Source organism: Ambystoma mexicanum, chromosome 8 (genome assembly GCF_040938575.1).
Source record: "Ambystoma mexicanum isolate Mex_15411 chromosome 8, UKY_AmexF1_1, whole genome shotgun sequence".
Classification (NCBI taxonomy): domain Eukaryota; kingdom Metazoa; phylum Chordata; class Amphibia; order Caudata; family Ambystomatidae; genus Ambystoma; species Ambystoma mexicanum.
Genome location: NC_090929.1, coordinates 494,493,649 through 494,516,542, shown reverse-complemented (window position 1 = coordinate 494,516,542; position 22,894 = coordinate 494,493,649). Strand labels below are relative to the sequence as shown.

General features: G+C 44.3%; 1 protein-coding gene across 1 annotated transcript in view; it reads right to left on the bottom strand.

Annotated features, from left to right (window-relative positions):
* MMP23B (matrix metallopeptidase 23B) overlaps positions 1 to 22,894 on the bottom strand; it is a 203,187-nt gene that overhangs the window by 101,770 nt on the left and 78,523 nt on the right. Inside the window, exon 3 of the mRNA XM_069610146.1 lies at positions 3,356 to 3,495. Coding sequence (XP_069466247.1) covers positions 3,356 to 3,495 — 140 coding nt within the window. The remainder of the gene's footprint in view (positions 1 to 3,355; positions 3,496 to 22,894) is intronic.

The following is a 22,894-nucleotide window of genomic DNA, read 5'->3' as shown; positions in this document are numbered from 1 at the left end:
GTGTCAATAATGTTGGTTAAGTCGGTTGGAGAGCCCAGATCGGACGCATCGCATGTTTGTTGAAAGACACTGCTGCCAACGGTACCATTTGGCGGAATCCTCAAATATAAGTTATTTTCCAGAGCCAAGTCAGCAAATTCGATTATGCCGAGGTCAGTAAGATCTTTTCTCCCGCCCATTGCATTTTTGTTACCTTATAAGGGATTGATCCAGCATGGCCATGCCTTTAATTGGTACCCTAGATTTTAGTTCCGTACTTGTTGTGATAGATTTTGCAAAATAGTGGTCCATGAGTCGCTGACCGGCAACTGTGGAGAAAACGGAGTTGGGTGGAGGGGTTTTGAGGTCAGCGCATTTCTTCTTAGAGCTAAGACAAACCCCAAGGCCTTTAACTTGCAGATTGCCAATTCCCGCACTTTCAAAACTTACCGGATTGAGCTGTTCATCAGTCTTCAAAATAAGCTGGGAGTTACCCCTCAGATCATGATTAGTGGGGAGTGCTTGCCATTCCTCCCGAGAGCTGGAAGAAGGAGGAGTACATTTACAAAGCGAGGCGGACTCCAAAGGCACATGAATACTGCAGCTTGGAAGGCATTCTGGAGCTAGTGGTTCAGTTTGGTCTTCTTGGGCAGACTAGCCTCTGAGGCCCAATCTCATAATGAAAGTAGAAGCAAAGAGTTGGCGTGAAGGTAAACAGAGCACTTGTGCCAACAGAAAACAAGGGTAAGATGACGGAGAGCCTAGATCAAAGGGAAATATTCACAGGAGTCTCTAGGATACTCAGAGACAACAATTGAGGGAGATGTTAAACGCACTCACCGAGAACGTCTGTAGCACAGCACAGCAAAGGCAGCCATTACAGCAAACATCAAACCCAGCGGGCCTAGCAGGGCACCACAGCCCTCAACTCTCAGGCCGCAGACTGGCCACTTGTCCGTCCACTACGCAGCCTGCTTCGCGGGGGATGCCGGTATTATAGGTACTTCCTTGTAGGAGGAGCTCATGGAGTAGAGCACCCAGCAGATTCTGCAGACTGGCCACTTGTCAGTCCACTGAGTCTATATCAGTCCTTGTGAACTTGCCAGGCCTGTAAGCAGCTGCACTTTTTTCCAGGAACAAAGAAATACTTCCACCATAGATAGAGACAGCCTTCATGCTGGAACGTTCACCCTTTCTCCATGTGTGTGTCCCGACAATACAGATCTCCCCCAGAGATTTTAGCAAGTGCTGAAGAGAACCAGTAATGATTAGTGTATATAATTATAGCAGCCAGGTATGCCCTAGTGTAACAGACTATCTGGTTGAAGATAACCCATTTGTATTATAGGTTCCTGGAAAATTGGTCCACCCTTTCTCCATGTGTGTGTCCTGACAATACAGATCTCCCCCAGAGATGTTTGCAAGTGCTGAAAAGAACCAATAATAAGTGCATATAATTATTGCAGTCGGATATGCCCTAATGTAATAGATTATCTGTTTGAAAACAAATCATTTGTATTATAAGTTCCTGAAAAATTGGCTATTTCGTGGAGTCTTGTGTTCTTAGTTTGGTATTTTATAAATATATAGGCAGCTGTATATGTACTAATTTTGCACATCAATTGATGAGATCTGATCTATGGTTACCCAAGTATCATTGAAAGTGTAGTTTATGATTGGAGGTGTGGTCTATAGTTGAAGGTGTGATCAATAAATGAAAGTGTTGTCTATGCTTGGAGGTGTAGTCTATAATCACAAGTGTGGTTAATGGCTGGATGTATCGTCTATGTTTGAAGGTGGAATCTACTGGTGTAGGTGTGATTAATAGTTGGAGGAGTGGTCTATGCACCCTGTCTATGGGTGCAGGTGTGTATCAGAAAGGATGTATGGTCTGTGGTTGGACACATTTTCTGGTTTGATGTTGTCTGTGGCCCATGGAGGTAGAATCTATGGGTGAAGTGTGACCTGAGTTTTCAGATCTGGTCTCTGATTAGAAGTATTGCCTGTGGATGGACGTGTGCTTTGTGGTTAGGGGCAAGTCGCTGGCTTGATGTGCAGCCTATGGTGGACTTGTTGTCATATTTGGAGATATATAGCTGGAGGTGTAGTTTATAGCTGGAGGTGTGGGCTTTGTTTGGTAGTATGTTCAAGGTTTGGTAAGTGTGACCTATGGTTAGTGCTCTATCATTGGGGATGTGATCAAGGGTTAGGGAGGCATTCAGTGGTTGGAGATGTAGTCAGTGGTTGGAAGTGTGGTATATTGCTAGGGATGTGTGTATGGTTGAATGTGTGGTCTATAGATGGAGTTGTGCCTTAAAGGATTTATGGGAAGTGGATAAAGGTATGCTTTAAGGTTGGAAGTCAGTTCTATGGTTGGATATGTGGATTTAGGTCCATAATTTGCAGTATAGTTAATGTGCAGATCATATGTGGTGTGTGTTTGGGGGAGTGATCTATTGTTGGGGGAAGGCCCTATGGTTGAAAGTGTGATCTACAGTTGGGGGTTTGCTCTATGATTAAAGGAGTTTTCTATGGAAGTGAGTTTTATGGCTTGAGGTGTGGTGTATGGTTTAAGGCATGGTCTGTGGTTTTCAGTTGTCGTATATAGGTTGAGGTGTCCTCTTTGATTGGTGGTGTGCTGTATGGCTAGAATTTTGAGGCTCAATGTATGGTTTTCTTTTCTAATTGATAGGTGAAGGTGTCATCTATGGTTTGTGGCATGCTGTATGGTGGGAAGCATATTCTATGATTGTAGGTGCAATCTGTCTATGAGGCGTGGTCCATAATTGAAAGGTACTCTTTGGTTGGAACCATATTCTGTGTTTAAAGTCTTAGCTTGGTATTGTAGAACATGATTGGAAGTCTGGTCTATAATTTGAGGCAGGGTCTATGGTTGAAGTGCGGTCTAGAGTGAGAGGTGTCAGATGACACCTGTAAGTGCACATGCAGTCTACGGCTGAAGACATGGTTTATGAGTGGTGGTGTGATCAAAGTTTAAAGGTGTGGTTTGTTGTAGGAGGTGTGGCCTATGTTTGGCGGATTGGTGCATGGGTGGAGTTCTAGTATTTGTAGGTGTGATATCAGTTTGGAGGTTTTGACTATGAGCAGAGGCGTGATCTATGAGTTGGCATGTGAACTTTGTTGTAAGTGTGGTCTACAGTTGGATGTGAGGTATATTGAGGGTGCAGTGTATGGTTGTCGGTATAACCAATGGTTGGTGCTGTGATTTATGGCTGCAAGTGAGGCCTGTAGCTGGATGTGTAGACTTTGATTTGAGGTGTTGAGGTAGAAAGAATAATGGGAGATAAAAATCTTCTAAGGTAGCGTTGCAGGACACAATAACTAGAGTCTCATCCACATTGTGTGAAGTCCTTACCTATTTTCAGATCACTCTCCTGATCGGGGGGCACTGCTTTGAACTGGAAGGCAGACACATCACTCCACATCTGGAAGGCAGCTACGATACCCTTGACTGTGTCACTCTCATTGATCAGGTTTCTTGGATATGACAGGATCCTGCAAATACAGAATGCAGCAGAACCCCTCATGAATCTATCAGGAAGAATCCTTGTCAGAAAGCCAGCCACTCAGTAAACGCATTGCTCTAGAACTTGCCTTCTTCTAGCATGTTTCAACATCTTTATATATTTTTATAATGCTCAATCTGTACCTCGATAGAGGCATCCCAGTACTACTAACAAGTCAACAACCAGGTGATTAACAAGTTAGGAAGCTGCCAGTCAGGATAAACTCATGTCACTGGGGAAAAAGCTAAATCCTTGGTACCCAGGAAATCTAAGCTGGTCTATGATCATCACAATCTCCCCTTTCTCAGGAGATGATCCACTGCTGGGGACTTTAGATATGAGAAGTAACACCCTCCTATGGGTGTTTGATGACACAGAGGCAGGACCAAGGTTGAGGTAAATGACGAACACAGAGTGTGCATTGGCTAGTAGAGCATTGGTGTGTCTGTGAGGAACGTAAGGTGCCTAATGTAGCTATAGTATCCAGAGAGGTACATGACAATAGTTTCTATACAGCACTTGATATATGCTGCCAGTGCAGCTGGGTGAGAGCTCAAGTGGCATGTTTATATCAGCGCAATCTGAGCATCATTGTTTTGTTGTTTTTCTATGTTTGTAATATTTTCTTACCATTTTCTGAAAGTACACATTCAAAGTTATACTATCTATAGATTTGCCGGATCAGGACTCAAGATTAGACCAAACAATAACCTATTATATCTAACTTATTGATGGTCCAACAACAACCATCCCAACCAATAATGTCCTACCCCTCTCCTCATATCTCACCACGCACACACACACACACACACGTGGCCCTATCGTTTTGTAAGTGCTAATCCTTTTGTAAAGAAGAAGCATGGCAGCCCGAGAAAACCCTATATGGAGCACATTAAGGTATTGATAGGTGAAGCTAGAAAGACAATGCAGAACAAATACACGCTCTTAATGGTCTATGGTAATAAAGACCCCGCTAGACACTGTGTTCATTTGTGTTGAATTAGTGTCAATTGTGTGGCTTAGAAGTTTCTTTTGTTACATTAACCTTTTATTGTATTTCATAATAAAAATACCTAAAACATAAATTATTTGGACACATTACAAAACAAGTATACCCATTGCTTGGCAGTTAAATAACAGATTCACTAAAATTACATTCTAGACAGAAATCAGATAACTAATACCTTAAACTAAACATAAAAATATAGATCTTAGTAGATTTTCCATTGTACTTTAAAACATATATTCATTCACATTTTATATGATACATTATATTATTATACTGAGCTAGAAGCCTATTCCTTATTAGGTAACAAAAACACTACACATATGCTTCAAAAAAATAACCTATTCTAAACTTAAACCATGGATGGCTTGTGTGAGGCAGTGTCAGGTTTCAGCTCCACCACCCCTCTCTCCTCACCTGAGTCTTCAGAAGATTCGTCCTTGGAAGCTATTACTGACTTCTTGCGGTTCTTCTTCTTATCTGGAGACAGCCTCTCCTTGGGCTTCTTGATCTTACGCTTGTGTAAATAAGGTCTGGCCCCCCCGGAGGCCACCTTGGCAGAGATGGGAATCTGCCCTCAGGGAACCCCAGGGAGCCAGACCCAAATTCAGGAAAAAGCCAGATGGCAGAAAAAACCCTGATATTCACGAATGCAGACAGTAGTTTGTGGTTTGATTGTTGATGAAAAAATATGTGGAAACACTTGGATGGAAGGCAGTCGCCAATAGTAGCAAGTCTGCCAATATCCGGACACAGGATACAAGATCACTTCAGTGATAATTAAATCGGAAAGTAGAATGAACCAGGAGAGAAAGAAAGCAAAAGCCAGGTAAGAAGGGCCGATTATAAGAAAGCTGGGAGGAGTTGTCTCGGCCGTATGGAGTATGAAAGGTAATGACAGGTTACACTGAGAGTGGATTGAGATAAGGTAGAGTGAAAGTAGTGATAAGGAATATGACAGACACGAGGAAGTATGCAACGGAATCTCCTGAAACACGGTGCGGAAAACGGCAAAGAGCAGACAGCCCACTGAAGAGAAATGAATGAGAGAATTGCGAAGAGCCGCAAACAGAACCCGAAACTAAAAATGGATCGGGGAATCAAGAGAAGGTGGTAGCACACCGAAGGGTAGAATGCGAGGGAGGAGCCGCGAAGAGTTGCGGAGGACAATCAAATCCGAGAGCGGATCGATCAAGCATGGAACGTCGGAAGAAACGACAAAGCAAGAAGGTAAACAAAGACTCGCAAGGCTGCGAAAAGACAAAGAGATAAAGGACGGAAATAAGCAAGCGCAGAAATATTAGTACAAGAAAAAGTGCACAGATCTAAAGAAGGAAAAACAGGGCTAACTAACAAGTTAGAAAAACAGGAGGAAATATAATGAGTAGCCGCGGAGCGCTGTAGGGCGTGTAACAGATACAACGTACCAGCAAAGGGGCGGAGTCTGAATATATAAGAGACTCCGCCATCTTGGGTGAGGACTAGAGCGGCGGAGACAAGGACCGCTAGTGCCTCCAGTAATTCCACAGTTTCCACCCGCGATTCCTGACAGGCAGAGTGTGTTTGGCAGTCTGGCAGCGAACATTCACCGAGCGCTGTTTGACTTTGCATCTGCTACTTTGAGAGCAGTATTTCTACTCTGGTAACTGATTGGCCACTCTGGCACAGAACCACTAACTCTATAACCTAATAGCCGCCCACGTGGAGCGTGAAGCGGAGTGTGTTTGGCGGTGTTCGGTGGGCGGGGACTACTTATCTCCCTAACGTAAACTGTTTGAAGCTTAGAGCGGAAAGCAAAAGCAAAGTGATTATCTACATCTGTCAGCGTGCTGCCTAAGCTACTGTTGAAACGTATGATGCTATTTCCAGGAGGTAAGCGGTCGCAGCGCTGTTTACCACTATGCACGGTAAAGCGATGACTAAAACTAAACATTACAATCTTCATAAATCCAAACTATATGGGAAAAGCTTGGGCTATCAACGAGAAGAACGCAATGTTTCTGCAAATGGGAAATGTGGCAAGGCGAATATAATGCCAGTCAATCCCTCGCTTAAAAATACAAAACAACAAATACCTAAAACCCCTGGTCAGATTACTGACTTTTTTTAAACCAGGTAATGAGAAATCGGTTAATCTGTTAAATATTACCCCACCAAGAGTGACCACTGAAATCCATGCTCCAAAAGTTAATGTGAATTTCAATATGTCACCAGCCTCCATAAGGGCTATCAATGACAACTCTCTCTTGGACCTCTGTAACCTTCTATGCAGATCTAGGTACCTGAGGCAGAGGAAACCCAAGGTGAACTCTTAAATGACAAATCTGCTCCCAACATCAGGATCATCCCTATCATCATATTAACTCATCACCCCAGTTATCCAGAATGCCCTCTCCCTTTCCCTTGAGTGCCCCAAATTGACACCAGTCCTCTATGACCTCATCTCATAATGAAGTGATCAACATAAGCAAGAGAAGTGAATCCCACAGGAATCTGAATACTGCCCAAGGCAAAGAAGGAGCCATGACAGAGAACAACCCAATGCCATTGATTAGTTTGATGCATTCTGCATTGAAAATCTTAATAAAATGATGTGACCAAACATATCTCCAAACTCAGAAAAACAGCGAGATGTTGGAGTCTCTTTTGCACCAACACAAGGATTGCCTTTCTCCAAATACAGTAAAAGAAATGAAAGAGGCACATAAAGGTAAAAAGCTCAACCAAGTAGAAAGAGATCCACCCTCTCAGAATAATGATGGATCACGTAACTCCTATTACATAAGAGTCTCCTTTATCGTATCCCACACGTAAGCAAAAGAGACAACTGATGAAAAGCAGAAACAATGCATTGAAAAGCCACCTGAACTAGTTAGCATCGAAGATGTAATACAAGAACATAGTCTACCATTAAACTCCACCACAAACTCGGCAAGTGCCCCCAAATATAAATCCAGACAACTACAAAAGCCAAAACCAGTCTGTTCTCGAATTTGGAAACAGGGGAAACCTTGCATACAAAAGCGTACAACGCAAACAAAAATAAAAAGGTGATACCTGAAAGTGAACGCAAAACAAAAAATCCTGTCAATGGTCACACGTCCCCACTAAATAATAGAGTGGTTACAATCAGTGAAAGAGTGGATAAACGAACAAAAAATCCATAAATAGATCTAGACTGGTTGAGCTGTTCACTAAAATACCACCACTACGTATTTTGAAGGCTTGTGACTTGGAATTTATTCAGCCACTGAAGCGTTAATGTCGGAGCCATAACATGTATCCACTGTGTTCTCCCGGAAACAGCCACTCTCATTCAATCTCAAGAAGAGTTCATAGATTTTCTTGGATATGAATTGGACCTAGTGATCCCAGAGTTGCCTGCTACTCATCCATGTAAACACTGTGGTACTGCTAATTCCAAAGTCACAGGCAACCCCCTAAACAAGTTGAAACTGTTAGTGAAAATCAAGCAGGGTGGAAATGGTTAAAGAAATTGCTGGGACAAAGAGAAATGACCTAACCATGAGAGACTAAGATCGCATCATGGAACACGAGAGGTCATGCTCACTTTCTTAAACCAGGAGCTTCCCTCGACTACCTCATAAAATTCCCCATAATTTTATTACAAGAGATATGGCTACTAAAGGATCACCACATCGATACCCACTGTATAGTCTAACGCAATGCTAGAAAAGGAGTAAAGGCGAGGCCCTATGGTGGATTGATAACTTGTGGGGTACATTTACCATCCCAGCAGAACTCCCCTGCACCATCAAACTGCCTTTTCAGCAGTTACAAGAAGAATGGCTGCGCTGGCTCTGCTGAGCACATATTCCCCTGTATCACCAAAACAGCGTTTTAGCAGTTGCAAAAGTAATGGCTGCGCTGGCTCTGCAGAGCACATATGGGGCGAGATGAAACATAGAACACCCCGAGAATGGCTGCAGTATTTTCTTCATGTGCATCAAAAAGAAGAATTCAAAAGCAGCCTGGCTCAGTGCTGCTATGCTGCCAGCTCAAGGCTTCCAACTGAAAGAGAAAATGTTCTGTGTTTAAAATGATTTTGCACTAGTGCTATTTCCATCTTTTCAACATTACACAGTTTGGTTCCAGTAAGACACATCCATGCCCATCTATCTGCATGATGAATACCATCAAAGGAGGGTCATTCCTCCCAGAAAGGCATTGTGTGTCAAGTAAAAACTGTGAAAGAGCAGAGAAATTTGTTTCAGGCCGTATGGCAAGCGTTTACTCTTGCAACAAAGTAACACAGTCAAAACTCTTCACAAGAAGCTCTCTCACTCACTTTGCTTATGTCAGTTTCAAAGAACCCTTGTTTTGAACAGATTCCTGTGTATTAGAAAGTGACCAGAGCTATGGAAATGTTCAGAATAAAGATGCAAGGAAAATCGCATTTGTAAATGACCAGGGAAAGTAAAATGAACCCCTGTTGCACTGCTCTGCAAAGCAGTGAGTTGCTATTGTACAAGCTAAAGGGAAATAATACGGTAACATGCACAGAAAACAAAACTACATATCTTGGGAAGACAAGCTGGCAAAATATAGGTAAATTGTACTCTGTGTAGTTTATTTTGCCCACACAAAGAACATCAACATCATGTCTAGGCCCAGAAATTGCTTTCAAACCAGTCTTTGCAAAGGCAGGCGCTTCTAATGTGACAGCCCCATGGCAAAAGAAGTTCCTTTCCCACATGAAAGGCCCTAAGGTGTGGGAAGTGGCGACTTCATCAGACATAGTGGCATTGCTGCAGCCTGGGACAATGGACAGCCCTGTCAATGAAGTGTTAACTCATCTGACACCTCTCCTCAGCTTCAACTGCCTAGGATCAAAGGGGAGTCATAGCAACTTCTGGGCAAAGCTGACATTTGGCTGGGGAGTTGAAAGGACAGCCCACTTTTGGGAACAAAGCCGGCCCATATGATTGAAAAGACTTTTTATATAAAGACATTTATGTCAGTAATCTAAAGAAGCAGTAATGTAAAGTTTTGACAGCTTGAATGTAATTTTTGCGCCATTAAAATAAGACGATGTGGGTCTTTCTAGCATGTGGGGGACACCAACGCTAGTAAAATGGCATTTATGGAAAAATCGTACATGGTACAGTTATGAAACTTGAATGCAAATAAGTCCGACATTGATAAGCTTCAGCATAGAAATTGCAAAAGATTGCCAGAAGGACTAAACAGCATTGTCCAAACGCAGGGTTTGGAAAAGTATGCTCCATGTGAAATATGGTATCTGACTATCAAATTTTAATAAGGGTGACGTTTATAAATATGAGTGTTTTGTTTCATAACTGGTTTTGGCAAAAGTAACTGTGGTATAACAAAGCACCTCATGAAAACACACACACTAAAACTGAGTCACTCCCTTCAGTCCAATCTGCTTGCATGGAGGTGGCGACCTCCTCAGGCTGACCTATCCGATCTTAGAGGTATGTCCAGCTTAGTTCTGCCCACATGGTAAAAATCCTTTGATGTCATCAGGCCTATAAAAGGAGGAGACATTCAAAATTCTGGACATTAAAAAAAATCCAACCCACAAAATCCAGAGATCCAGGCATTCCACATCCATCCTGCAAGATTCCAGATTCCAGGGACAGGCCAAGGGTAGCTGATCCTGATCCATGCAGTACCTCCTATCCAGGCAGAACACTATCCAGAATTAAAACCGTAAAAAACTCCCAGTAATCCAGGGAGAAAGGGGGAAAGGCTGCTGAACCCTTTTGGGATTATCCAGTGACCAGATCTGCTTTGCCCAGCTACTTGCTTTGCCCAGCCGATGCATCACTGTCCACCAAGACCAGACCCCGGTTGCCTCACTGTGTCCCTAGAGGAGAGCCGCTGCTGTACAGTGACCAGACCCCTGTCCCGCTGTCCAAAGATCCGGCTGGCTGCCCAAACTACCCCATTCAAGTGCTCTTTGTAAGTATCACCCCTCTGCAGTAACCAAAGAAAGCTGCATCCATTGCTTTGTTACCTTGTAGCATGTCCAACCCCATAGAAATCCTATAAGTATCCTAGTAACTTCTTAATATTGGCAGAATCCTCTGTATATCTTGTCCTTAGGAAAATGTGTTAATCTCCATGTGTTACTGCCATTCTTTCCAAATCATTTCAGTCTGCTATATAAGTCCTTAGTTCTATTTGGAATAAATTAATAAATTCCATTATAAAGAGGCACACGGCGTGAATGGGTTAACATTGCAAATTAACCTTTTCGCAGGCAGTGTTTTTCTTTAATAATCTAGTCACTAAAAAATAGTATCCGTAGAACCTGTCATTTTTCTTTTAAAACCGATTTCGCCCGTGTAACTGCTTTCATTAGAAAATCTGAATTTTACTTTCCTACAAAGAATCCCATGCTGTCACCATCCAGAGTCACCCTTTCACTTTCATATCATACCTGTTATGTGCCTTTGTACCTTAGCATTAAAACCTATTTCCGATTATGTCTGTTTAGCTAATTTTCCAAGCCGTTGTGCTATTTTAAACCCGTGAAACGAAGCAATTGCAAATTCACCGCGTGTGATTTTTGCTGCACTATTTTTTCCTTCCAGAGTCGATTTTCTAAACTGTATGCCCATTGTTAGTACATTGCCTTGTAGCTCGTAAGTTTTCTTGCCTCATTAGTACAGTCACACACATTCTTGCCTTATTCTTTCAACCGCACATGTAAAATAACCATTCAGTAATTCCGGGTGTCATTTTGCTCATTTTTCAAGGGAGCTCAATCCGATTTTTGCCTCCCATTCTCAGGGGTGGTAGGTCGGATTTGCATTCCAATTTTTGCCTAGTATACCGGACCCCTTGCTTCTCCTTTCTGCCCACAAATTTGGTTAACAGGGGTTTGGGGGAGTGTTGCAGGGGCAATGCCTAACTGTGGTGCTATTTGAAAATACTACCCGAAAAGTAATCTTGCTGTAATTCATTTGTGCATTGTGTATCTTATGTTAGAAGGTTTGAAACTAAGTGTATCCTATCATTTTATCGTGTAATCATCACCACACTGGTGATTGCTGCCCTATATTGAATGTATTTGATTTTATTCAAAATTAAAATAAATAAATATTTCATTATTACACACCGGCCTGGTTCATGGTCCATTACGACATGGGGTGTACGTTAAGCGGGTGTGAAAAGGGTTGGCAACCTTCTCAAAAACTGAATCTGAAGGTAATGTACTTAAAAGCGTTTTAATTGTGCACTGCATCCCTGGCCAGTAGAAAGAGTCCTGATATTAGTGTAAGATACACATTCGTTAAATGTATCATAGAATCTTCAAAAATCCTGTTTTTGTCTTTGTACACTTAATATTTTATCAAAAGGTTAAACATCACCTATGTGGGATCACAAGGGGGATGGCTTCTTCCCCTTAACTGTCCGCAGGCTTCCCACCAAACCAAGAGTGTGACTCCCTTCTCTTGGCTTCACTTAAGTGGCTTACAATGTTCCAATACCAGGCATAAGGAATGCTTGTCCCTGGTGTTTCTTAACTTGGTTTTGTCACCTGCCTGGCTCAACACTTGGCCAGGACTTCTCACAACGTTCACTGGACTATGTCAAGTGCAATGTTTTCCTTCCCTTTGCCTTTGCTCTTCGGGCACAACCTGGCTTCTTTCACTGCCAGGTACTGTGACCCTGAAGATCAACACAGATGCACTGAGCTTGTTTTCATGCGGATGGGTCCTAGACTCACATTTTTATGGCCTCTACTATATTCCATCTGGTGTACTCTCCTGCCAGGTACTGTGACTATGAGGAACAATGAAGATGCTTCAATGGGTGCATGTCCCAGACTCGCATGCACAGTCCACCTGCTGTACTCTCCTGCTAGGTACTGTGCTGGGTCCAAGACCCTTTTGGTGTGACTTCTCCTTTTGGGTCCCTGACCCCTTTGTTTCTCGCATTTGGGTCACAGAAGCCTTGGTTTCTCACACTTGGGTCCCATACCCCTTGGTTTCTCACACTCTGGTCCCAGACCCCTTGGTTTCTCACATTCAGGCCTCAGTCCCCTTGGTTTCTCGCATTCAGGTCCAAGACCTTTGTTTCTCAGAATTGGGACCCAGACCCCTTGGTTCACGATACTGTTTGTTTCTCCAAACTCTTAACAACTTTTTTGGAGCCCCAGCGCCTTCCCTGGCACCTGCATATCTTTGATCTTGGTCCACTGTGGTCCTGGGGCCTCCTGGCTGCCTGCAATCTGCTGGGTGGCTCGGGTGAGCTATGCAGCACCAATCTTCCTCCTGGTAACGGCTCAGCTTCCCTGGATGCTCTGTCGCCTAAAGCCTGCTTCTGCCAGCCTTCAGTCCCTTCTCTGCCTCGGGAATTGACTCGGGAGCTTCCAGCTTTTTCGGCAGCATCCTGGTTCTTCTCGCGTCTACGGCACCAGGGAGGTCTCACAACACTCTTGAGTCCTTCTTCCCTTTTTATTTCACCAATGGATTTAACTGAACCATATTGTCTAGTCCACTCACTTTGGTTCCGCTGTGTACTCTTTAGTACTCCACATTTTTCCTTGTCGCAGTTCTAGATAGACTAGTCTCCCAGGAATCACCAGAGATCTTCCTCATCTCAGTCCTACCTACACTAGAGGTATAAGGAAATCAGATAGGTACAGTAGGAATGGTACTGCTGGGGGTTGGTGAGGAAGGTGGGCTAGGGTAAGGTGGGCTAGGGGATATCATGTTCTCCCCAGGTCATCACTAATACCATAGGCGGCTTCCTTCGCCATGAGATCCACCCTCCGAGTACCACCCCCCGGGTGACTATCGAGCCGTGGCCTCACCCCCCTGGTCTCATGGGAAGGGGCTCCCTCAAGGGGAGAAGTGACGACACCCGGGGATTTGTCAGAATGTTCCATCCTCTTGATAATCCAGTATAGCTTTCTTAACTTCTCAATTTTGTTTTGTGAAGATGATGCCCATATGCATCAACAACTTATTTACACTCAACAAGTATTGTAGGAACACTTCAGCACTTATTGTTGTCTCTAATAATGTTTGACTTTCAGTCATTTTGATTTCCTATTTGGTAAAATGCAAAATTAAACCTTGAATACCTTTGTTGTGTCTACATAATGTGGGTTGCATTGAGATCCTTAGCCCTCTAGGTATGATTTTCACCTGATCATACTGGAGCTCATTTTGCTCCCCAACGTTAATTGCTCAGAGGGGACAGCTTACATTTGCATTTATGTGCATATAGGTCCCGACTGGGCCATTTTCATCATTTGCCTTGCTGAGGGCAATGGGAAGTGTAAAGAATCAGCAGAAGTCTTGTTACACCTTTTTTTGCACTCTGCATGGGAAATAGAGTAAAAGCTGCCTGCCATGTCTGCATGGCAGGCAGCGTTACAATGATTTCCTATGTAATCCACCTGCTTTTTTATTTATTTATTGGATTTATAGAGCGCACTACAGCCCACAGGCATCAAAGCGCTATGATGAACATAAGAAGACTTGATTCAGGGTTACAAGAATGCAGCCCAAAAAAACAGTAAAGTTTGGTACAATTGTTTCGTTGCAAAAATACATTTGATGAGGATTACTTGGTTGCAAAACAGAGATACATACAGAGGATGAAATGATGCCCTTTCAGATAAAGAGTCGGGTTTTAATGGCTTTCCGGAAGGCTGCATGAGAGTCAATCAGCCTAATCTGGGATGGGAGAGTGTTCCAGAAAGTGGCGGCCATGGTTGGGAAGATGGTGCCACCCGCACGCACTCTGCAGGTAAGAAGAATAGAGATTCTGTTAGTATAAGCAATTCTAGAAGGTCTGGAGGGTGTGTGTCTGATAATCCTTTGAGCTTGGTGTGTGGGGGGGGGCAAGCCGTGGAGGCATTTGTGTGTCAAGGCAAGGGTTTTTAAAGACAATCCTTTCCTTGACGGGGAGCCAGTGAACCTGTCTTCTGAGATCCGAGATATGGTCCCTCTGTGAAATGCCCATTGCGGCCCTCAAAGCATTGTTCTGGGCTTGTTGAAGTTTAGCCAGATTCTTGTGGGAGGTCCCTAAAAAGAGGGCATTGCAGTAATCCAGCATAGACCCAATAATTGCCCTAGCAATGGTGAGGCAATTCTGTTGGGAGAGGAAGGATCCTGCAGCATTGAGCAATTTAGAGTGATAAGCGGAGGAAGATGCGATTGCAGAGACCTGTCTATCCATGGTAAGGTTAGGTTCAAGATACACGCCTAGTGTCTTGATGACTTGTGATACAGTGATGGGGGTGTTATCAATAGTGAAACAGCAATATTGCTTGTCCAGTTTACCCAGAGTGGAAGGGGAACCAATCAGCAGAAGTTTGTTTTTCTTACTTTTGAGACATAACCAGTTCTCTGCCATCAAGGATTGGATTGTTGAGTAAATGGAATTTCGGGTGTTCAGGTCCGATAGGTAATCGCCTGAGAGAGGGATGAGAACCTGAGTGTCATCTGCATAGTTGGTGTAAGAGATGCCCAGGGCGTCCAGGATTTTGAACAAAGGCCTTGTGAAGAAGTTGTAGAGGGTAGGAGCTATGCAAGAACCGTGTGGGACCGCACATTTGATAAGACTAGGGTTAGCACAGGAGGATTCAAAAAAGACCTACATCACTCTTCCCTGTAGGAACAAAGTTATCCATGCATCCATAGGAAATCATTGGCTTTACACCAGCATCAAATTCACATGATGACGTAAATCTAAGCTGTTTTTGAAGGCAGAGGGCAAACGGGAGGCAGAAACGTAACTCCTATTCTTCCCCCCTCACTCTGCCTTTAAGAGCAAGGAAGTAATGTGTGCCTACCATGGAGGGAGGAGAATCCACGGGATGCAGAGACACACCTCTGTGAAAAGGTCCTGGAGGGGCAGAGCTAAGGATGGCCGTGGAGCCAGCGCTAACGTAGCACGAGCGAGTGCCGCTAGCTGGAGGCTACGAAGTGGGTACACTGACCAAGCAGCAGGCTCCGGTCAGGAAAGGAGCCTATACGGAAAGCAAACCGTAATCTCTGGTGGCGCGACCGCTAGAAGTCAGGTTTGGGCCAGGCGTTCAGCAACGGATGCCAGGACCAGAAGAAAGCATGGAGCCGAAGTCTCCAAGCTTCACATGGCAGGTGCCAGTATTGGCGAGATGAACACTAACAGGGAGGCACTGTGAGGATGCCAGAGAGGGCGATAAACTGTAGGGTCAGAGACTGCCAAAACCATTCCCGGTACGAAACAGTGGATAACTGGAACAAGCACAAGACCAAGGTAATCTGGAATGAGAGAGAGGCTAATATTTTGACAATAAGCCCATCGACTGCGGGCCATTACTGCTTAAGGTAATGCCCCTGGGGTCCATAGTTATAAAACGCCCCGGGGGCATTAGCATAGGCGGTAATGGCCCACACTCAAGGGGCTTATTACCATAATTACCCGGCCCATTAGACTGGGGTACTGATGTTTTTTTTCCGGCTGCGAGACGCATTGCATTTTGCAGCCGAAAAAAAAAAGTAAAAAAGAAATGGCCGCCACGGACAGAAACAGATAGTCTGTTTTCTCTTTCCGTGGTGGCCATACTAAACTAAGAAAATGGCCGCCATGGAAGGGGAGAAGGGATTATACGTAGTCCCTTCTCCCTTTCCATGGTGGCCTAAAGAAACACGGAAGAAAGGCGAGGACCAGCGTGAGGGATGCGGTGCGACGTGAGCGGGATTACCAGCAGGTAAGTCTCGGAAAAGGACCGATAAATAAGAGCCTTTTTTTTCATGCTGCGCCGGGTACTAATGCATATTAAGGCTGGAGAAGTCACACTGAGCGTGAAAGTCTGAAGGAGTACAACTGGTATGCGACCCAATGCAAAGAGAGTGAAAGAAATATTAAGTCTGTCTATGAAGACTGGGAAAACCATTTACAATATCAGAAAGTGAGAGAATTATATGGGCAATCGTCCTGTGAACCAGGGAGTGAAAGGAATACTTGTGCTTTGTATCCATCTTGGGGAAGCCAACACATTTATGAAAATACTTAAAGAGAGAAGACCAATAATCCTACCAAGGAGCCACAAGACCATGGGGAGTCCCAGTGTAACATAGGTGTGATACAAAGAAAAGTACAAGCAAAGTAATCCTGGAGGGATTGTTACAACTGGTAAAAGCTGAAGTAACCCTGGAGGGATTTAACCATGCTGTCTTTCTCCGGAGAGTGGGGGGAAGTGACAACTGTCTAAAAGACATGTATTACTTTTAACCTACGAACTACAATCGAGGGATGGACACTGTGTGGAGACATCATAACAAACTAGGAGACTGAGAAGAAGCCCTCTGAAAGCCAGGCCAGGCAGAAGCCCATTCCGAGGCTGTTGTGCACGCCTCCCTTTTCTTTTGAGTTTCATTTTCTAAAGTGATATGGCCGGTTAGTAATTAGGCCTTTGGACCCAGGTCTCTTTGTTGTGGACTACGACGAGCACCCTTAGTGTTTGGTTTAGAAGGCATGGAATTTCCCTCGTGGCAATAGGTCCAGGTAGGCACTTTTCCTTTTACTTGAAATAAACCTATCTGTACCATGGCCTTTTGCTGTCCGAGTCCTTCTGCAATTTCACCACAGCACGTATAATATTGTTATGCCTGTCATTAGCGTATGTTTTTATGATCCAGGGGACTTGAAAATGTGCCGCATTGCGCTAGGTTTGTGGTATGCACGGTTACATTTTCTAGTTCTTTCATCAAGCACTCCAATAGTTTTATTGTGCTGTTTCTTGTTTGACTTCAGTAAAGAGTCAGAATACGTCATATGTTAGTAACTTCTACCTTATTGAATCCCAAACCTTCTGTACGTTCTTGCAATTGTGGGCATCTTTGAAATGCGATTACACAAAGGTTCTCCCTTATTTTAATAATCATTAATACACATATGTACGGTGCTGTCCTTGCAGTGGTCGAAGTGAGCAGGAACGGTTCCCCTACTTTGATATTTTTACTGTTAACAGTGCCACTGCTTTTTGGAACCATTTTCACCATTGCAGAACGGTTCTTTGTGAAGTTAAATCACTCTTCTCTACTTTACCACCCAATAGCAATTACAGCTAAACTGAAATCTGGTTCAGTGCAACTGGCTGTCAACCATGGTCGCAACCGATGAAAAATATGTTGCATGTTGCTCCCTTCCTGCCTACTCTGTCCCCCGCCGGGTCACAGCTCCTACTTTTTTTGCTACACTTCTACCACTGTGTCCTTGCATTTACTCTTGGACAGAGAAACTCTGTGCTAGACCTTTGCCACACTCATTGGTCAAATAATTTGCAGTAAACTCCTGAGGTTTGTCCTGGCATTAAAATTATTGTATGTTAAAAGGAACTGACTACCTAGCATTGTTTCAAGCATGCTTTACAATTAACTGATCAACTTTTCACATTTACATTTTATTTAATGTTCACGTTTAGTCTGAAAATTAAGTTAATATCTTATATTTTCCCTTATTCTACAATTATGTTGATTTCTAGGCAACATGTCCTATGCATGGTACAAAATACCTTGGTCCTGAGGTACAACATACTTTGGTCCGGAGCCCAGGGTAAGACGTCTAATGTAGAAAAACATAAAATAAAGGAAACAACATCATGCTACTATAAAATAAGTGAACAGGAGATTCCATAGGCTTCCTAATTAAGTTTATAAATATTCCAGTCACCTCCAAGGGTTCCCTTCTCAAACAAGCAGCTTATTGTAGAAAACAATATATTGGGCTCACCAATGGTAAAATTATCTTATGGCTTCTAATGGATATTCAAGCCATTAACAAATATATACCTATATCTTGTAGCTCAGGATTTTGAAGCCTGCCATGGCGGTGGTCCACCTGGATGGATGCACATTGGAGTAAACATTGTGTGTCCGAATCCCATGAAGGGGTAATAGGACACATACATTACACCAGTTGGAATCCACCAATGCTCTCCCTTGTATGTATTTATTTGTATTTTAGCAATTTAACAAAGGCCTCAGTTAAGTGGTGATGACATGACCTTTTGCTGGCTGAGCCAGTTAATTAACCAGGCCAAATGAAATTCTAAAATGTAAAAATTAGTGGTGTAGGGTTTGATCCTCAGAAAGAACATTGCGGTTACCTCCATTTTAAAATGGGTCTTTACAGTGGTATTACAATCATACTTACCATTACCTAATTAGACCTGTATTATGTTTACTGAAGGGACATTACCATTGCGGTTCACCGCACATGTAGGAATGGGGGTGAGCAGGTGGGGTCACAAACTGTAAATGAGCAGGTATAACCCTTCAAATAGAGAAACTGCAGTGGAACAAAAAGCCAGATGATGCAAATTGAGAGATGTCAGTGCACCGATGTAAAGATGCCCTGGGAGAAGGGAATCAGTGAACTGGTTCGGCCTGTCCTCACCAATAAACACATAGTAGCCAGTAGGTTCTTAAAACTTGGACCGCATATTCCCGCATGGAAAGGTTGGCCAAGCTGCACTGGTTGAATTCTGAAAAAGTCATTGTACAGAATTCAGATACTTCAAATATGTCCCCAGTTTGATCCCTCCAACACAACCAATATTGGTATGGTCTCATAATGTCTAAGGGAAGTACCATCATGAGTAAACATTTGAAGATTCTTTTCATTATGCCTCCTTTGCCCAATGTTTACTTTGGAAAACGATCAGCCAAAAAACATATTCCACAGTGGTCACTTCAACCCTACCCATAATACTTTTTTGTTGCATATACTTCTGCAGCAGATAGTGACTATTTTATGGGTCACTAAACTCCTGCAATGTGCTTGGCTAGAAAGAGTCTCCCCAAATGTATAGCTACACCCTGTTCATCTGTCCACTCTTCCACACTGCGTCTCAGGCATTTGCATATCAGGTGAGAGTAGAATAGGGCCTCATAACAAGCCTGCCGGTCCGGAAACAACGGTGGCGGTAAACCCGTCGCCACTGTGGTCTCTGGACCGGCAGACTACGAGCTCTGCATGCGAGTGGTGTCACTCCTGCCAGGTCTGACCTGGCAGGAGTAACGCCACCCGCCTGCAGACGGAAATTGAAATACCAGCACCGTTATTTACGGTGCCAGTGTTTCCATTGTCCCCATCCCCATGGAGTGGCTATGGGGATTAACGGAATTACGCCTCTGTAATTACCGCGTCACCGGGTTTGTAATGCCCTGGTGATTCCGGCAATCACGGAGGCAGTAATGCCCTGGTTTTTCCGGCATGGCTACCGCTGGACTCGTAATGAGGCCGAATGTGTTGATCAGCAGCCTCAATATCCTCAATACAAGCTCTGCCGGTCTATGCATTTGTTGGTGGGGATGGGCACAGCAATTACCCTAACATGCATCTCCTTGTCTTTCAACAGGGATTGAAGCCCCTGCACATGCATTCCCCGTCCATCATGCACACAGGTGCATAGATCTCAGGCAGATAACCATTCACGCATGCGTCATTGCCAGAGCAGTGGTGGATAAACACTAGAACAATGTCCAGTGGGAAGCTAGCCGGCAAAGATGCAAGGTTCCAGCCTTATCACTGATGCTCTACTTTTTTTTATTTCAGCCATTTAACTGAAGCCTAACAGAGGCCCCACTTAAATAATGATGGACAGTCTTTATATGGGCTGAACCAGTCAATTAAAGAGACCAAAAAAGGAAATAAAGATTATCCATAATGTAGAATTTGATGAGGGCACAGAACATTTTGAATACCCAGTACTGAAATGTACTGTTAATATCGAGAAAGAAATGTTTACACTGCTCACACTCGTTATTAATAGACAGTGGCGTAGCTGGGGGGGGGGGCTGGCGGGCCTGGGCCCCTCCTCTGAAATCCTGCCCCCCCCCCCCCTTATACTCCCTACCTCAGCTGGCTACTTTCTCTGCACTGCCTGCAGTGCTGTGTCCGCCAGCACAGCTCACACAGGGCTGCTATCAATGCTGCCGCACAACAATGAAGAGCTGTTAAGTTCCACCTACAGCCAAGATCAGCCCCTCCAATCAGAATGTAGCGCACAAAACCGCTAATGATGGGGCATTAGTGACTTAAAGGTTTAGTGCCTACATTCTGATGGGAGGGGAGGTGCAGTGTGGTAGTTGGTGTGCACAAAAGATTCTCTGCAGAAGTGATTCTGATATCACACATTGCCCTTTTTATAGGCACCCCACCTACTTTTGTCTGCACCACATCTACTTTTGTCTGTGGCCCCCTCTGTGCCCCTCCTAAATTTGATTCCTGGAGATGCCACTGATAGGGAAGCCTAAAATTGGGATATGTGTCACGCTTCCGCGTAACTCACACGGGGCCCGGGAGCCTGGCTGTTCTACCCCCATTGGCCCCTACCACGGCAGCGCGCTCAGGCCTAGCAACAGACAAACAAACTTGTTTCCGCTGGCATAAAAGCAGGAAGTGACAGCAACCTGGTGCGTATCAACGTACTTGTTGCCTCGCTTTGTTCCTCTGCCACTCTTTTCTCTGTGCCTCCTGTCTGGGTGTTTCTGCTCCTGGCTCCTTGCTTCCTTTCCTTTCTGCCTTCCTTTCTGGCCCTTACCTTCTGCTTCTTGATCTTGCTTGCTTGTCTTCAACTGTGGCTGCCTGAGGATCCGCATCTTATCATCTGGGTACTCCAGTCCAGTGCCTGGCCCTGCCTCTGCATCACAATAATCTGCCTACCCTTAAGTGGTGCAGGGGAGCTGTCCTACCTCCTACCTCTTACCTCCGAGGGGTTAGATTCTCAGTAGGTGGGTGTAGGGTGGTGCTTCATGATCCCATTAGGCCGGACCAGTGGCATTTCCTGCCCAGCGAAATCATGTACGCGCCAGCCCTCTGTTTCACTTGATAGTAGGCTCCATCAGATGGTGGCTTTACTATGTGATTCACTCAACCCCAGGAATATCTTGGGATAAAAATACTCTTCGTAAATGTGTGGATAGATGGGGGATGCAAGTGTTGGTCAGCCACAACAAACCCCCTAAGTAAAAACCCTGGTGCTGCCTTCGCATTTGCCTGTTGCAGTGGCGGCAGTAATGTCACTAACATGCATCTCCTTGCTATTCAAGGTGGTCTGAACAAGCCTGCCCATACACGCCCAGTCCACAGTGCATACGGGCACGCTCTTCTCAGGCAGTGACGAGTCCAGGTGCACGTCATTGCCAGAGCACTGGTGAAGAAAAGATTAGACCACTCGCCTGGGGACCAGCAAGCTTGCAAAAGTGATGGGTTCCAGGCCCATCACCCATTCCCATCTGTTATTTATTTCAGCCACTTAGGGGGGTAGGTACCAGTTAAAGTCATTTTGTAGTGCAAAAATGAATATGTGCTGACTTTGCCCCGACTTTGCACTGCAAAAATACACTTTGCACAGTTCCATGAATCAGGGCTTGTGTCGGCAGTGCAAAGCCACTTTTTATCCGTGCAAATTCACTTTGAACCGGGAAAATATTCCATGAATCGTGACTTTTGCTTTTGGGCAAATGTTGATAAGCAGCAGGCTCAAAAGCCTCAGTAAAACGTCAGGTCAAGTGCTCTGGGAGGCACGGGGGGAGGGGGGTGGGGAGGTATGCTAAACATCAGTGGCTAGTGTAAAAGGCGGTGTGCTCGCCATCCGTGAAGGTCTCTTGGCATTTCGGGGGAGAGGGGGCCCCACTTTAGTAGCCAAAACAAAGTTCTATTAGCCCAGGGGATCTGCAGCCTGGTGAACTCAAGATAAAGGTTCCATCCATCCCAGTGCGGAAGCCTGGTCCCCCCTAGACTTGTTCAGCAATCAGTGCTGCACATTCCAGGCAGGTGTATTTTAATTGTAGGCCAATATAGAGTGACAGTACAGTAATAAAAAATAGTAAAGCATTCTTTTAGTTAGGATGCCAAATGATACTTTGTACAACTCATTATATTATTATTATTTTCCCATGGCTATTCCCTTTTTCAAGTCAAGTTTTCAGACCTCTGCACTACCCCTTCTGTGCTCAGGAAGTGTGCCACTGTGCACTTGGTGCAATATGCATGGAGTGCCTAATGTGTGGGGCAACAGACAGGGCCCGTGCAAGTAATTTTGAGGACTCCCTTACCTTGAGCATCCTGCTCCATGTGTGTCCCACCACTTCACATACATGCCATGTGAAAAACATTCATATATGACAGGTTTTTCATTATTTTGGTAAAACACTAGCATATTCATTCCCACTCTTACATGTCTCTCACATTCAGGCAGTTTCTGGAATAACTCATAAGAATGAGAAACAATTATCATCTCTGATTTTTGAGTCTGGCGCAGTCTATTGGTGCGCAGTGGGGCGGGAAAAGCAGGCCAAGCGTCTGCAGAGTATTTTAATCCCTTTACTGCTGGGCTATTAGGCATGTCTATGCAAATAGGACGAGCATACTCGTCCTC